This window comes from Brachypodium distachyon, chromosome 3, assembly GCF_000005505.3.
Source record: "Brachypodium distachyon strain Bd21 chromosome 3, Brachypodium_distachyon_v3.0, whole genome shotgun sequence".
Taxonomy (NCBI): domain Eukaryota; kingdom Viridiplantae; phylum Streptophyta; class Magnoliopsida; order Poales; family Poaceae; genus Brachypodium; species Brachypodium distachyon.
The window spans coordinates 30,491,156-30,506,523 of record NC_016133.3 but is presented as its reverse complement, the minus strand read 5'-3'; the positions used below and the strand labels follow the sequence as shown (position 1 = coordinate 30,506,523).

Sequence of the window (15,368 nt, the reverse complement as noted above, 5' to 3'; positions counted from 1 at the left end):
TCTGAAAAGGAAGTTTTATTTGGTTATTTAGTTAATGAACCGAGTCCTCGATCTGAAAAGGAAGTGGCTATTTGGGTCGACCCAGCCAACCTTGATACTGGTCTCTTGTCCCAGTTTTTATTCGAGGCCGGCCCGCTGGACCCATTGGGTCTCCATGACCCATTCCCATCCCTACTTCTGGCCGTGCACACCAGCCCATGGCTGACCCAATTTGGTCATCAAAGTTGACATGAATTGCGTGCGTCGTTGCGCTGACGTGTTTAAAGATCTTATTACAAGCAAATGACTGATGAGAGTAATTTGGATATACTTAGATATTGTTTCAGAAAAAACACTGTTCTGGGGTTTATGAGTGAATAGTGATTGGGTGAATTGTGCGCACAGAAAGAGGGCTTTGGAGGAAGGCCTGGGGTCTCTACGCTTATGTGATTTTAGGTTGGTAGTGTTGTTCCTATGTAAGATGGTCAGGCTGAGCTTTGTGCTCAGAGTCGCGATGGCTAGGGTCCAAGGGAGCTCCGTCCAGCCTTTTTTGCATGTACTCCGTATAGTCCATACATATATTGACTAGTTCGCACACAAAAGTCGTTGTAATCACAAATGCACTGTTTTGTAGTAGTGCAAGAACGGGTCCCTATCCTAACAGGTACGCAAACTCGCGCCGGCCCATGCTAAACAATCGGCCACCCTTGCAAGCGACCAAGAGGTATCGATTCAGATGTTGAGAGTCAAAAGGGCAATATGCAAGGCTTGCGCCGACTGGCCCCGCCCGCACCTCCACTGGCAGCAACCTCCCTCCATGCGCCGTTCCCGCCTAGGCCCAGATCGAGCCGCACCGCAACAGTAGCCGCACTGCCAGAGGCCCCATCGCCGCCCTCCCAGCCCAGGATGAAGTGGGCTAGGCCCAGATCCCGGCACGAAGGGGCTGGATCCAAGACGTCGTCACTGCCTCGACACCCTGCCATCGAAGGCCGCCGCTCCACTCCATCCTGCCGGCCGACACCTGACGCGCCGTCCGCTCCGCCACGCAGGCCGCCGCCCCACTTGTCGCCGCGCCGCACCCCGCCAGCAACAGCTTGCGTTGCTCCCGCCGCCGCACGCGCCGCCGGATGCAAGTCTCGAGGCCACCATCGTCGGCCACGGCCCAGGCTTCGCCGGCGGCAACCTCAGGTGACGGCGAGGGGGAGGGGTGGCGCCGGCGCTAGGGCTCCCCCGAGCCGCCCGCGGGAGAGGCGATGCGAGGGGAGGGGAAAGAGTTTTTTCACTATTGACTTGTGCGCTCATAATAATCGTGCGAAAGCAACGTGATAAAGAATGCACCATGTTTCTCGCCATAGAATTCGGGTTTTAAATAATAAACGCTGAGTGCATGTAACATCATTGTAGAACGCTTGGCGGTCGAATAACTATGCAACATTTCACATTTGAAAAGAAAAGAGATGTCAACGTTCATTTTTTTTATCAGCATAGCATATGTATCACCATGACAGCATCTCTCGTCGGTTGGGCTGGATCCGGCCGGATCTAGCCCGGATGGGCCTGCTGCCGGCGGTGGTGGTGATGTGTGGGTGGCCGGCCTTGCTTTAGGCGTGGCGGCAAACGACGGGTCGTCTACTTTGCTGGATGTGCTCTTTGTCTTCCCAACTCACGTTGCTGGCTGCTTCCTTCCGCTGTTCTTGCAGTTTCGAGGAGGTTTGGCATCTGCAGCTTGGGCGACCTCTGTGGCTATGGCATGTGGCGCGCTCATTCGTGGGCGTGCGTAGCCGTGTTGCGGGTCAGGTTTGCCGCTGGTATGCGGAGTGGGTGGAACAGGTCTTGGCGAAAGCCGTGCTCTGACCTTGGTCGGGGCCGACGATGGCAACGCCCGGGGGCGTCGTTCACCTCCTTGGAGGCATCGTTGCAATGGTCTTTTCTGTTCCTCCCCATGTTGGCCAAGCTCCGGGGGAAACCTCAGATTCAGTGGCATGGATCGGCGATGGTGGCGCTCTCTGCGTTGATTTCCTCCTTGGTGGCGTCGCTTTTGGAGTTTGCAACGGCCGTGGGACTAGTGGTTGTGGGGCTGCGCGAGGTTCGTTGGCATCTTTTGTGGCTGCGACGACGATGTTGAGAAGAGTTTGGGTTGCGGCGATGGTCTTGGTACTCGGTCCTATCCGGCGGTTCAGCAACTCTCCACTGTCGGTTTTTGCTTCGTCGTTGGGAAGTCGGAGTCACCAGCTCAGAGGAGTGATGTGTGATGACGATGACTTGGTGATGGGTGGTCCGGTTGGTGCGTGTTCTGTTCGACAGAAGCCTTGCATATTGCACCTTTGAAGCTCACCATCAGAATCACGTCTCTTGGTCGCTAGCATGTTGGTCGACTGTTTGGCATGGGCCGACACGAGCTTGGGCGACTGGAGTTGGGGCCTATTCGTGGGCGCTGGTGGAGGAAGTCGGAGTCGCGAGCTCAGGAGGAGTGTTTGTGTGATGACGATGACTTCTGCATCCAATTTCGACGGCAGCTTTTTTTCAGTAGCGTGTGGAGTGAGTGTGGGTGGCCAGGTCGGCCAGGGTGTCCTGTGTGCGATCTTTTTCATTGCGTCATGGACGTTTGTTACGGTTTTCCGTTCAATTAACTGAGCAATTCTCTCCATCTTAATTAATGGATCGAGTCCTTCGGACTCCAGTTCGAAAAAAATGGCAGCATCTGTAGTAATTAGTACTATTTGGTACCGTAGACTACAAATACAAGACAAGTTTTAAGTCATGAAAATTTGACCACATTTTTTTATGTGCCATTAAATAGATATATATTTTCACAAATAAATTGTCCAAAGTGATTTATTGCCAATGTGTTCTCCCAGGTATCATGACCGGCAAAGTGAAAATTCAAAACGGAATTGCCTTGCGTACGATAAAATTAGGTAAGATCCATATAAATATGGTTGAATTGGTTGAATCATCGGTGATTAGAAACATTGAAGATTTATCAATGGATGACTTGACTTGTAGTACAGATATCGTACCAAAACTCTCGTACATAAAGCAGCGCTCAATTCAAAAAGAATGGATCCAACGGATGTTACTATCGAAATTAGAAATCCTTTGATTTTTCATCTATTAAAGAGTATTCAAGTCCTTGAAGTACTTTAGAAACAAAACATAAATGGAAGGGTAACATTGTGTTGCTTTTGTAACGAGTAGCAGACTATTCAACATCTCTTCCTCGACAGCATTACGGCTTGGACCGCATGACGAGTCATTATTGTAACTTTCAATCTTCCACCTCTACGTTTTATTTCCAATATGTCTGAAAGGTGGATAGCCTCTTAAATCACTAGTACTGGCGTATGCTTGTGCTATTTTTTTTGGTCATTTGAAATTGTCGTGATGTTTTGTTTTAATAAGAAAAATAGTTTTCAAGCTTTTGCAGGCCATCAATCTCGATTCTCGCATCGCACTAGATTCAAATTTGGTTCATGAAATCATCCAGGCCGTTAGGAGGACCCAAGAGTCAGCAACTGTCATCACAATCAAATATTCTTTATTTTTTTCCAATGTTTTAAACTTCCTACAACCCTCATGAGCCATTAAATGATTTGAATCCTTTGTTAGTGATTAGAATTTTTCTGTGCATTCATCGGCACCAAGTGACTTCAATTTGTACATTTCCGGAGGAAGGTTGAACAAATTCACGTCACATATTTCCGGACAGAGCAACAATTCACGTCACATATTTCCGGACAGAGCACACAAATATCTTTGTTATTCTTACTTTTTCTCATCTCAAACACTCTTTGATGCTAACTGCTGTAATATTTCAATCCGATAGGACTTGCAACTACATGTCACTCTAATCCTATTTCATATTCCAACGTTTTAGAAATCCTGCATATCAGAGGCCCTCAACTGCCATTGGGGTGTCAATGGACATTCATGCTGAACAATTGAGACAGAGAACAAATAAAGTCCAAAACTTCACGTGGCACATCAAAGGAAAATAAACATCTGGCCGTCTGAATTTCTGCTACATGCATTTCGACATTCAAATAAAGTGGGAAAGATTCAAGGTTAGTACTTCAATTCAACAAACAGACCGCAGCCAGTTTCTTGCCAGGGCAAATTAGTTAAAAAGGAGAGCAGATTTACACAAGGCAGATTTTTTTGTCTACAGATGCTGGTTCTTTCAAATCTAAAACTAGTCAAAAGATGGCATTAACTAACAGAGACGGTTTCTCCCACAGAGGAAGCAAAATTGGAGCTGCGCATACATGGATTTTTGTTGGGATCACACGAAGGACCAATTGACGAAGCAGAAGGCAAGGCAATGCACATTGTTGTCCTCGCCGAGTACTTTCCATGCTATAGCTTGCTCAAAGGAGACATGGCGGCCCATCCCAGACAAGCACACACCAGCCGGCAGGTAAACATAGCCCTGAACAGGTGGATCGAATGGTTATTACATGCACGAATAAAACTTAGTGCTCTAAACAAGACAATAGGATGAGCAAAGTCTTCATTTGAAAAGTAAACTTGCTCCCTTCTGGGAGGTTGACTAGAATTGGATGACAAGAAATCAACAATAGAAACTCTGGGTGCTTAGGTTTAAACGCCTAGTCCAATATTAGAGCGTGTTCAATCTGACTAACTTATCTTAGTGGTTGAGAAAACGTTGAAGTTGGTGCATGAAATAAACTAAACAGTTTTAGTGGCCTGAAAAAAGTAAATCTCGTACCTGTTCCATCAATTTTGGGATCTCCGAGTATAAAGCCTTTCTACCAGCTTCATCAAATATCTTGTCCAATGACAGGTCTTGTAGAGCAAGGAAAGATGTTTCCAACATGTTAATTCCCATCTCATTAGCAAAAGTAAATACAGGCTTTTCCTGGAAGAAACACAGAATGCAGATATGTGAGCCAAGAAGAGAATATTTTGTCTTGCCATGTAAAGTGAACATTTTTATCTCAACTTGAGTGAACCCTTGCAGCTAACTATATGTAACCGAATATGGCAGAAAATCTTGTAAATTAAAAGGCATACAATGGATATGGAACAGTAAAACAAAATGATGTTTTACTTCCATACCAGGTCTTTTCATTTTTTGAAGGGAGAAAAATACCTTGAACGAGCAACACAAGATAGCATCTTCATAATCCCAGAGCATTCTCAATAATGATTCCCCAGCTTCATCTGCCTGTCTAACTAATTCCACCCCCAAATGGAACCTGTAATGTTTTTTTCACAAGTAAATCATTGTTACACATGTAATGCTGGCCATCTGCTTGTATTTATTTATACTCCATAAAAAGAAAAGGAATATACTAGAGAAATAAAACAGCAGTCATCTTTACAGACATTAATGGTCCTTCATAAGAGACGTCAAGTGTACTTACTGGTAGCTTTGGCAAATCCAGCGAGCAAGAGTTGCGGCTTCAGGGAAGCCAGAAATTATCTTTTGCTCAGCATTCAAGCCAGATCGAGAGGGGGAGATAGCCATTGAAACCCTCTGCACAGCAGAAACAATGCTACGGACATACTGTCGGGCCATAGTTGCAACAGTATCTTGGAGATGCATCTCATAAGGAAATTGAAAGGCTATTGTCAGCACTGATCGCAGATTAGAATCATCTAGAGATGTATTCCCAGGTGCTTGCAGTGTAGTTGAACCAACTTCAAGGCTAGAGGCCAAATCTAATGTTCTACCAGTAGGTGTACCATCCTGTGGAAGACATTAATGGTTAAAATATGAGCAGTAGAGAATCAATCCACACATAGCAAAGTAGAAACCAGAAGTTTGAGCCAAACGAATGCCATCCTACTGGAGTTCATTAGAGACTTCAGCACTAACAGTTCAAAAGTTATTTCTACGACACTGAAGGATGTTACAGTGCACTTCCAAACAGAATGGACACATTGTGTAAAAGGACAGACAGACGTGTAAATATGTAGTGACCGAAAAACAAGAACAAATCATACTAACATCTAAGCAAAAGCAAACAAAAGAGAAATGAAACGAAACACTCAACTGTTTTCATGTCCAGTGGTATAACACGAAAACCTGAAGATATTAATGGAGCATCATCAGGGAAAAGCTCATCAATTGGTGCAAAGACAAGCTGGAAGCAGGATCCCATTGATTTCTCATCTATTCCGGTACAAAACTGAAAGATCAATCAAGTTCAGAAATCTATTAGAGGCCCTTGCCAGGATACTTTACAGTGCTATGTAGTTAAGAAATCCAATTACCAAGTAACATGACCAGCAAGAAAATAGAACACCTGAGATCGCTAAAGCAAAGAGTTATCATTAGTTATTACCTGAAGCAGGTGTATATCTCTTGATAAAAGACCCTCATCAAGTGCTTGTCCTTCAAGACGAACAACTTCAAGAATCTGCATGAGAAATTGAATCATTGATCAAGTTTTCATGTTATTAATGCTAATCAAGAAAAATAGCATATGGTCCATATATCTGGCATAAATACATATTCTTTATTATTCTCTCAGGAAGAAATAACCTAGCTATATGGCTCACTGCCTCACAGGTCAATAAACCTACTCGTGTATACATATGGACCTCACATGCCACCAAACAAAACTGCATAGAACACTCACTGAAGGTAACACTAATATGGAAGGTTATGGAGTTATCATTGGGAATATTTATAAGAAAAGAGAACATGACAACACATCCAAGGATAATCCATTAATCATCTGAAGAAACATCTCGAAGAGATAGCAATGCGCAACAGAGAATCAGAAGTATTTCAAAGAGATGCTAAATCATGTTAACGAAACCTAGCAAGTCATAGAACTTTACATGCCAAGACTTGTAAATTTACCTCCTCATTCTCCACTGTGTGAGCAAGGGGCATGATGATCTGGCTCCCAGAAAATCTCATAGGACGCAAACCAGGGAGTGAACATGAGCTTGTTTTGAGTGCTGAAGCCGAATAAGCATCAAAGTTATAGTCAGCCCATTCAGATCGATGTTCCCTCAAAAACCGAACCAGTACTGCTGGTGGAACACTCTGGTAAACAACAACAGAAATAAAGTTGAGAAATAACAGATAAGAACTAAGAGAAAGGTCTAAGATAGAGACCGTTTATCCAGTGTATAAGGTTTTCACTAAGTCAACCAAAATAAAGCATAGATGAACTTAAGCTATAGTATTACCAGTCAATAACACATGGTCCAATAACCTAAAGTAAATACCAGCCAATTGCATGTCATCAGATTGTTGACAAGATGCCAGTATACCAGAACAAACTTTCTTAATGATGACAAGATTACTGAGACATCAGAATATTGACAAGATGCCAGTATAAGCGAACAAACTTTTTAATGATGCCAAGATTATTGACAAGGTAAGTTTTGGTGCCACATGTCCCAATATCAATGCTTTTAGGCACTAGTTTTTGAAAAAAAAATGACGTAATCAATGGAATGCAAATCAACTTGTATGTAAGCATTGCATCATGATCACCTGCAATAACATGGACGCCTTGGCACATATAACACCTCCAGGGGATTCAAAAGCACTAGGAGCAGCGGTATTGCTCCTAATCTTCTTTGAGTTGCAAGCAATGATCACATCTTCAATGCCATCTCCTCCCATGACAGACCAGCCATCATCATTAAAACCACTTATAGCATCATTAAATCCTCTGATGGGGCATAAAATGGCGTTAAAATAAACAAGAGGCAAAGAAGTGCATGTAGATTTAAAACTGGTGTCCTTATCCAAGACTCACCTACTCAACCTCTGACTAAATGTCCGTAGGACAGCAGGCTGCCTCCCCAAAGCATATACAACCTCCCCGCTAGTTTCTTGAGCAATTTGTCTGATGTGTCGTAATGCCTGATAACAACAAATAGTTGGCATTAAGCAAGAAAGAACAGATCGTTCGGCAGTCTAAAGACACAGAAGAGCTAGCTATTTTCACAACTAGTAATTATGTACTTGCAGTGCAGTAGTGCACGTGTTAACTAATATATGAAAACTATTGGTGGGAGAAATTGTTCAATTGATTGGAATAATTTTAGATAAGTTTCAACATGAAACAAATGGGATTGATTTGTAATTGGTTATGTTTTCATTATTGATGGGCCAGGACAGCTGGGCATACAAGTGGCTTGGTGGGTAAATAAAACGTGGTGTACATCATATATAATTGATGAAATGTCTTGGGTCGTTGGATTTAACCAGTCAGGACAGCTGAGATAATTTGGATTCACCATGACTCATGGTTTTGATAGTATAGATATAGATGTATGTTGTATTGTCATGGAAAAACTAAAAGAACTGAACTATAAGCATTATTGCTTATCTCAAAGTGCCTCACTTGAAGTACTAAAATAATGTTTCAGGTTTGACCTCAACCAAGTATCAACTGAGTACATAGGTTCGGAAAAATGGAAAACACTTGCATCTATAGTCATATGTTTATTATGTAAAAAAAATCTAGGCGTGTGTCTAAGCATTATACAATCTCGAAGATGGAGAGTTATTACGTCCATCCATTCCCAAAATAACAGGTAATGATTGCTGAACAAAGCTAGATTTTTTTTCAGCAACAAAGAGTCCTAGAAACTGGCCATCACACATCCTACAGCAGATAACAACAAAAAGTAAAGGTATGGACAGATCAGGATTCAGGAAATATGTATAAGAAACTAAGATCCCACCGCAGTAGTCATTTTCTGGGCAACAACCCTAGACGACTCATAGAGTGGTCTGAGGACTTCTGGAACACTCCAAGCCTGTAAAGATAGAATTGAACTAAATTAGTAACAAACATGATAAGGTGCATTCATGTATGAAATTCAAAAGCTAACTAGTGAGAGAGTGAAATTTCGACCTCAAGGTCCAGATGGTCCACCATATGCACAATTGAACCCCCGCCATCACATGGCCGAACTAAATAGCCACTAGGAAGCATCTCAGCCCTTACAAATTGCTGTGCTGAGGCAGTACTTGGACCACCTCCTGAACCACTCAAAGATCTCTCACAAACCTGTTACATACAGGAGGTAAGCACAAGAAATAACTCGATTTGGTTCACTACACTGTAGATAGAGTAACATAAATAGAACTTTCACGTTCATACGCACCACGAGACTGCCATCTTCCATTGTTGTTGTGTATCTCAGTGTCCAAAAATCCCGTGCAGGAACTAGAGTAGTAGGAGCATACATCTGAATGCAGAAACTAAGAATAAGAAATAACATAGGCAAAAAAATTATTATTCATACAAAGAAGAGGTCAATGACAAAATGCACACCTGCATATAAACAAGCTCAATAGTCCCGCCGTTTCCAGCTGGGAGCTGTGTAAAGACTTCAAGACTCCGACAATCACGGAACCAAGATGGGCGGTCTTTCAAGATCTCCACAATCTACAAAGCACACCAAGAGGGGCAGTCTTTCAAGATCTCCACAATCTTCAAAAGAAACTTTGAAATGCACGCTAAGTTCTTTTTGCTGAAGGCCTTAACTTTGAAAACTCATTGATCTAACTAAATTTATCGATGCCTTAAGCAGAAAAAGAAATTAAGTACACGGTTCTACTGTGCCTGTGGGGAAGTACTTCAATGTCTCCTTTCATGTTTGGAAAGGGTAATATATCAGGCAAACGAAATACAGTTAATTGCAGATGAAACTGGGTTCAACATGAATATCTTTGAAACACAGGCCTTCCTGAACTAACATTAAGTAGAAAGGTAGTTTGAAGTACACAATTACCTTTGTCGGTTCTAGATTCACCAAACCACATGCACGGGCAGCAACACCACGGCAACCATGTGAAATGGCCACAATACCAAACGAATCCGGACCAGGCTAACCACAGAAAAGAAAAGAAAGTGGGCGTGTTTAGATCCATTCGATATTATTAGTCTTGGACTAAAGAACCTCAAAAATTGGTAACTGACCTTCATCCCAGGCATCGGGACCCAATCAACAGCAGTCCCTGTAGCCTTTGAGAGGAACTCTGTCAAGGTCTCCTCCGCAATTGTAAGGAGTCTGTAAACGCAATAGAAGGAAGATGCTATAACAAGTTGTTTAAGAAGAGGAAACTGAATCGCACAACTTTGCCAGGACTAGCCTCTGTAACAAAAAATCGCTTACCCAGCAGGGTTGCTTGCATCCCTTGGAGGGTTTTGAGGAGTGGTCACATTTGATTCACAGCTTGTATCATTGGCCAATGAAGGCTGTAAGCACAAGGTAACCACGGTAAGGCACGAACATGCATTCTATATGGTCCGTAAATAAGCACGTGAAACAAAGGCTTACATTCTGCAGCTGCTGCTTCATGTAAGCATTCTCATGAACCAACTGGGAGACCTGCTTCTGGAGACGCTCATTCTCTTCCATGAGAAGCTTGTTCATGGCGCTCAATTTTCTGTTCACGGCCTGAAGCCTTGAAGACTCCTTCCGCTGCTTATCACGGCACCTACAACCACAACAGTTATATTTGAATGCAAGACCTACGCAGATTGGAAAATTACACGGATACTCTAGCATATAACTAGAAACGAAACTCCTTAATATGTGGTAACAATTTTAGACAGAGTCCTCAGAATAGCAAGAAGAGACATATTAACAGCCACATTTGTTGTGCGATGGGCAATGCATCCTGACTCGATTTCTCCAGCTACCATTACAGTGACATGCAGCCTATTGCAAGAATAAGGCTAGAAACAGCGGCATTCACCCAGAAATATTAACAGTTCTCACCAAATTAGCAAAACCTCACCTTCGGTTCTGGAACCAGACCTTGATCTGCCTGGCCTCGATGTTGGACAGTATGGGGCACTCGCGGAGCAGTTGCTGCCTGCGCGTGGAGGTCGGCTTGGGGCACTCAGCATAGACCCGTTCCAGCGCCTCCACCTGCTCCGGCGTGTACCTCACGTACTTGCCCGAGTCCATCCCGCCCTTGTCGTACCCGCCGCCACCGCCATCGCTGCCGCTGCCGCTCCCGCTCCGCATCGCAACCGCCGCCGCCATCTTCGTCCCGCTCCGACCAGCACCAAAGCCAGATCAACCCACGTCTTGACCACCCGCGATCCTCGAGAGCAGAACAACCTGGTAGATTTCAAGCGGTTAGAATAAATTTGACCTGGGAGAAAAGGCGGGAGGTAAATTAACTAGCGGTTGGGCGATCCTCCTCCATCCCTGATCCCCTTAAACAACGAAGCGTGGAAAAGCACGCAAAGGAGGCGGCTTTTGGCCCGGTATCAGAAATGGGGAAAGGGAAAAGCAGCCGCTGCAGAGCACGCAAATGCCGGCCGCGAGACGACGCAAAATCCCACGATTTCACGGGAGAATCAACGCGAAATTAGCCGCACGCATACACCGGACGAATCCGCGTTCTTACTGCTTTCCGAGAAAAACAAGGACATAGGCTCAAAACCAAAAAAAAATAAGAAAAAAAATATGAGAACACACAATGACGGAGCTGATGAGCAGTCTGAACACGAGCGAGAATCATCCCTCCGAGCCCCCAAAGCAAGACACGGAACAAGGTTTTAGATGTCAATTACCTCAACGCACGCCGACACCCTCGCCGGCCGGCCGGCGCGGGGAGGGGCGCCCGCCGGTGACCCGCTCACAGCCTCCCACGGCACGAGCCGCCGTGCGCGGCTGTGCTCGGAGCCGGGTCCATGAGCTCACTTCTTCTCTTCCCCTCCGGCTCAGCCGTGGCCGCGACCAGGGTCTGCTTGCCCACGCGGCGGACTCCCGGATCCGGTCGGAGCTTCCACTGCCCTCGCTTCTTCCTCAGCTAGCGACCTTTCCGACCTCAAGGCCAATCAAACGAGCACGGCACAGCACGGGAAGGAGAGAGACGGTGGAGAGAGAGACTCTATACAGCGATACGGGGAGGGTGGCAAAAGGTGACAGCTTTAAAGGCCAGAGAGAGAGGTGGGGGTGGAGCAGACAGAGCAGGCAGGAGCGCGCGGTCGCGAGAGTGGCAGTAGCTCAGCTCGTAGTACTACTACGCCTGCTCGTATTCTACGCTGGGAGCTACTGCAGGCTAGGGTAGAGCAGCAGACTGTAGGGCTACAGCTACTTAGCCTAGCCAGTGACGAGAGGACGTGAGAGGAGGAGATGGGGAAAGCTGTGGAGAAGGCGAGAGTGGACACGGTCCACGGGAGGCAAACGGTGGCGCCACTGCCCGCCGTACCTCCGCGTCACTGTCGTGCTGAAAGGACACCATTATTTTGCCCGTGACATTTCGACTGACGGGTCGAGGGTACTACTATTTATTTGACATTTTATTTATTTTCTGTCCCGAACAAAAAAACATAGATTCTGATTTAAACCCAGAGTTTGTAGATTCAGTCGAAATCGAACATTTACGTTCTAATACTTGAAATTAGCATTCTGATTTTACTGTTCCCGCTCATTAGTGACCTTATGAAACGTATACAAACAGAGATAAACAGAGATGGCGATTAAGCCCGCAATCGTCGACCGACCATAACCAATAAAATATGTTTGAAGCCTTGACCATGAAGAAGTATGTTTGAAATATTGAACTTGTAGAGTCGGTCGAAGTCGAACTTACATTGTCTACTTCCTAAAATCAACACCTTGGTTTTACTATTTCCGGTCATTACAATAGTGATTGCAGGTGTGGCCTAGTCAAGTCTCTGGTTGTTCACTAACTATTGCTATATGAATTTTCTGTGGTGTGAAAATTAAAAAATTGCCACTTTATTTTGATGGTTTAGATTTCTGATTAGTTTAATTGTGCATGAATTATATATGCCTTATATTTCAGTTGCAATCTAGGTCGATGCGGTTAATGATGGACCCAACCAAAATGTTAAATGTGAAATTTCGTTCTGCAATACTAACGATTCAAATAGCCAGCACGTTTCTTTAAGCAACAGGACATTCCATAGCGAGAGTGGCAATATGAGTCAGCGTCAACTAACCTTACCAACTTGACCATGGCCACCCCAGCAATTCGGGATTTTAAATCCTCTTATGAGCAATATAGACCGAAAATGGTAATATCAGGATGCTGATTTTAGAGATTAGAAAGGGGAGGTTCGATTTAAACTGATTCTACAAAGTTAAGGTTTAAAATATACTTTACTCAACAACAAAAATGAGGGCATTTTCTTTTTAAAAATCATGAAAAACCATCACATGACCGATAAGGACCGCAACATCCATGTAGGTCAAATAAACCATCTTCGAACTGTTGCACCTGAAATGTCACGGTAGGACTGTATGGATAACGTGTTAAAAAACTTGGAACTTTTTCTTATTAAACATAAGATCATTTCAGCACACTTGAAATGGGCCAAACTATCCCACATGCGATGGCGGATGCGGCTGATGGGCCCCCTCCTCGCCGGATTTGACAGTCGGCACCTCTCATCGGTTGTGCTGGTTTGGTCCAATGTGTCATGACAACCAATTGTTAAGTTTTTTCTATTACCATATTACGAGGTGAACGAATTATGAAAGCAAAAAAATAACCGGTCTGGCAAACAAAAAAAGGTATAGAATCATCTCATCGTGGCCAAATAACACAAACAACATTTTTTTACTCCCAACCGTTGGTGTGTGGCAGCCTATTAGTAAGAAAAATATAAGAGTGATTGGAACTATTTTCATTTTGCAGCACGATTCGCCCATTTGATTGGAAAGAGTGGTGCAAAATTTTGTTTGATCCCAATTTCTTGAGAGAGAAAACTCAAAGGACCTTTACATGAACCTATTCTCTGAATCCCTATGCGTGAACAACACGACAACGGTATTTAGTGGCATATGAGCATTACAACCTTACTGTTGCATGTGGTTTGACCTTAACTCAACATGTCTATTATAATTTGTATGTTTTTCGACTCCTACAAATGAAACAAATAAATCTACCTTTTTTGTGTTTCTCAATTCCCTGCTTTGCGAATGCATTTGAATGTCACGTCCACTTCAATCCGAACGGATTGTAGTAGCACCAAACTTTGATTGATTGAACAAAAAGGCAAAAGAATCTTAACAAGAAGTCTAAGTGGATGACAAATTTGCGTGATGCAAATGGATCCTTACGAAAATTTCAAGTGAAATTCAATACTATAAATCAAATGTGTCGCGTAGGAAAAAAACCCGACTTTTTCAATCCTCCAAAAATCCTACGGAGAGCTCTTTAATTCAAAAGATTTCCAAATGGATTCTAAGAATTCTTATCCTATAGATATTTTTTCTACCTGGGTCATTAATTCATAGGATTGCAATCCATAGGAATTTTTTTCATAGAAAAAATTTCATCCACTCCAACCTTTTGAGAAGAACCGTGCATTTTTACTGTGCACAATCAAATATCATTTGAAAACTATAATATTGAAAGAAGAGGATCATGCAAATTAAAAAAGGCCCAAAATAATCCTTTGAATCAAAGAGGGCTTAAACTCTTTGGCAATGGAAGCCTCTGTGTGTTATTCTCATATGCACTATAGAGTGCATGTGTTTGCTTTACATAATTATATTATTTTCAAAATACAATTATAATGTGTTTGTGTTTCGTTTAACAAACTTTTTCGGCATGTGTGATCTGCAGGATGAAATGTTAAATCTGCACTGCAATGTACTTTTAATCTTAGTATCGAGAGATTTAGAAATATTTCGAAAGAGTTGAAGAATAAAGAGATAGTTGTACCAAGCGTTATATATGAAAATTCCTATGCGTCTATAGTTTGTTTCTTAAAAAAGAATCCTGGAGTAAGATAAATGCCACCGATTTCAGTGAAAAATGCACATACTCTAAATGAGAATTCCAAATTTTTTTCCAGTAACATTTATGATTTTCTTTTTAATCAAGGGACTATGTAGAACTTCGGACATAATTCGGTTGTTTAAATTCATGCTTTGATCATATACCAGTGCTTTCGGGGAGGGATCCATTTTGTCCTAGCAAATGTTCTAGAACACTGAGGAGTCCGGAGTACATTTTCAAAGGAAAAACAAAATGAATGTCGCAGATTTCCGAGCCAAGCAAAGATAAGCAGGGCCGACTGTGCCAGGCATCCATCCGGCGCTGCGATGCTGGGAGACGGAACAAACAAGGTTGCGGTTAAACTGACTGCAGACCGGGACCGGGGTGGGCTGGTCCCAGAGGTGGGCCTAGAAGGCCAGGTACACATAGCTGCCGGCCACGCGAGTCGCGGGCGTGGGCCCGGTTACCACGAGGAAAAGGACGCGGACGCCGAGGGCGCGGATCCGGGCCCCGCGCTGCCCCCCCGAGCCGAGCCTGCACTGAAATGACGAAGCTACCCGCCGGGCTTCCCACGCCCGCACGCGAGGCCCACCACGTGCACGGTGCACCGGGGAGCTCTCGCGCGGCCGTCCCACCCAAGCGGTCCAAGCGGTGGACCGTGGACGCG

At 44.0% G+C, this 15,368-nt stretch overlaps 1 protein-coding gene across 1 annotated transcript; it reads right to left on the bottom strand.

The window, feature by feature from the left end:
* Positions 1-3,974: 3,974 nt before the first annotated feature.
* Positions 3,975-11,994, bottom strand: LOC100844190 (homeobox-leucine zipper protein HOX9). Its single transcript, XM_003574023.4, has 19 exons — positions 11,517-11,994; positions 10,730-11,058; positions 10,267-10,426; positions 10,102-10,184; positions 9,906-9,996; positions 9,718-9,813; positions 9,258-9,371; positions 9,088-9,171; positions 8,835-8,990; positions 8,662-8,736; positions 7,728-7,834; positions 7,460-7,640; positions 6,815-7,003; positions 6,291-6,365; positions 6,000-6,134; positions 5,367-5,692; positions 5,093-5,198; positions 4,709-4,858; positions 3,975-4,408 (listed from the first exon to the last, which is right to left on the bottom strand). The coding sequence occupies exons 2-19, from the start codon at positions 10,978-10,980 to the stop codon at positions 4,262-4,264; spliced, it is 2,526 nt and encodes an 841-aa protein (XP_003574071.1). The 5' UTR covers positions 10,981-11,058; positions 11,517-11,994; the 3' UTR covers positions 3,975-4,261.
* Between the last annotated feature and the right edge of the window lie 3,374 nt (positions 11,995-15,368).

Excerpts from the sequence above, each read along its gene's own strand:
- LOC100844190 (XM_003574023.4), bottom strand. The coding sequence starts at position 10,980 with ATGGCGGCGGCGGTTGCGATGCGGAGCGGGAGCGGCAGCGGCAGCGAT. Across the intron at positions 10,185-10,266 it reads TGAAGCAGCAGCTGCAGAAT|CCTTCATTGGCCAATGATAC; the intron begins GTAAGCCTTTGT and ends TTGTGCTTACAG. Across the intron at positions 8,991-9,087 it reads TGGAAGATGGCAGTCTCGTG|GTTTGTGAGAGATCTTTGAG; the intron begins GTGCGTATGAAC and ends TGTATGTAACAG.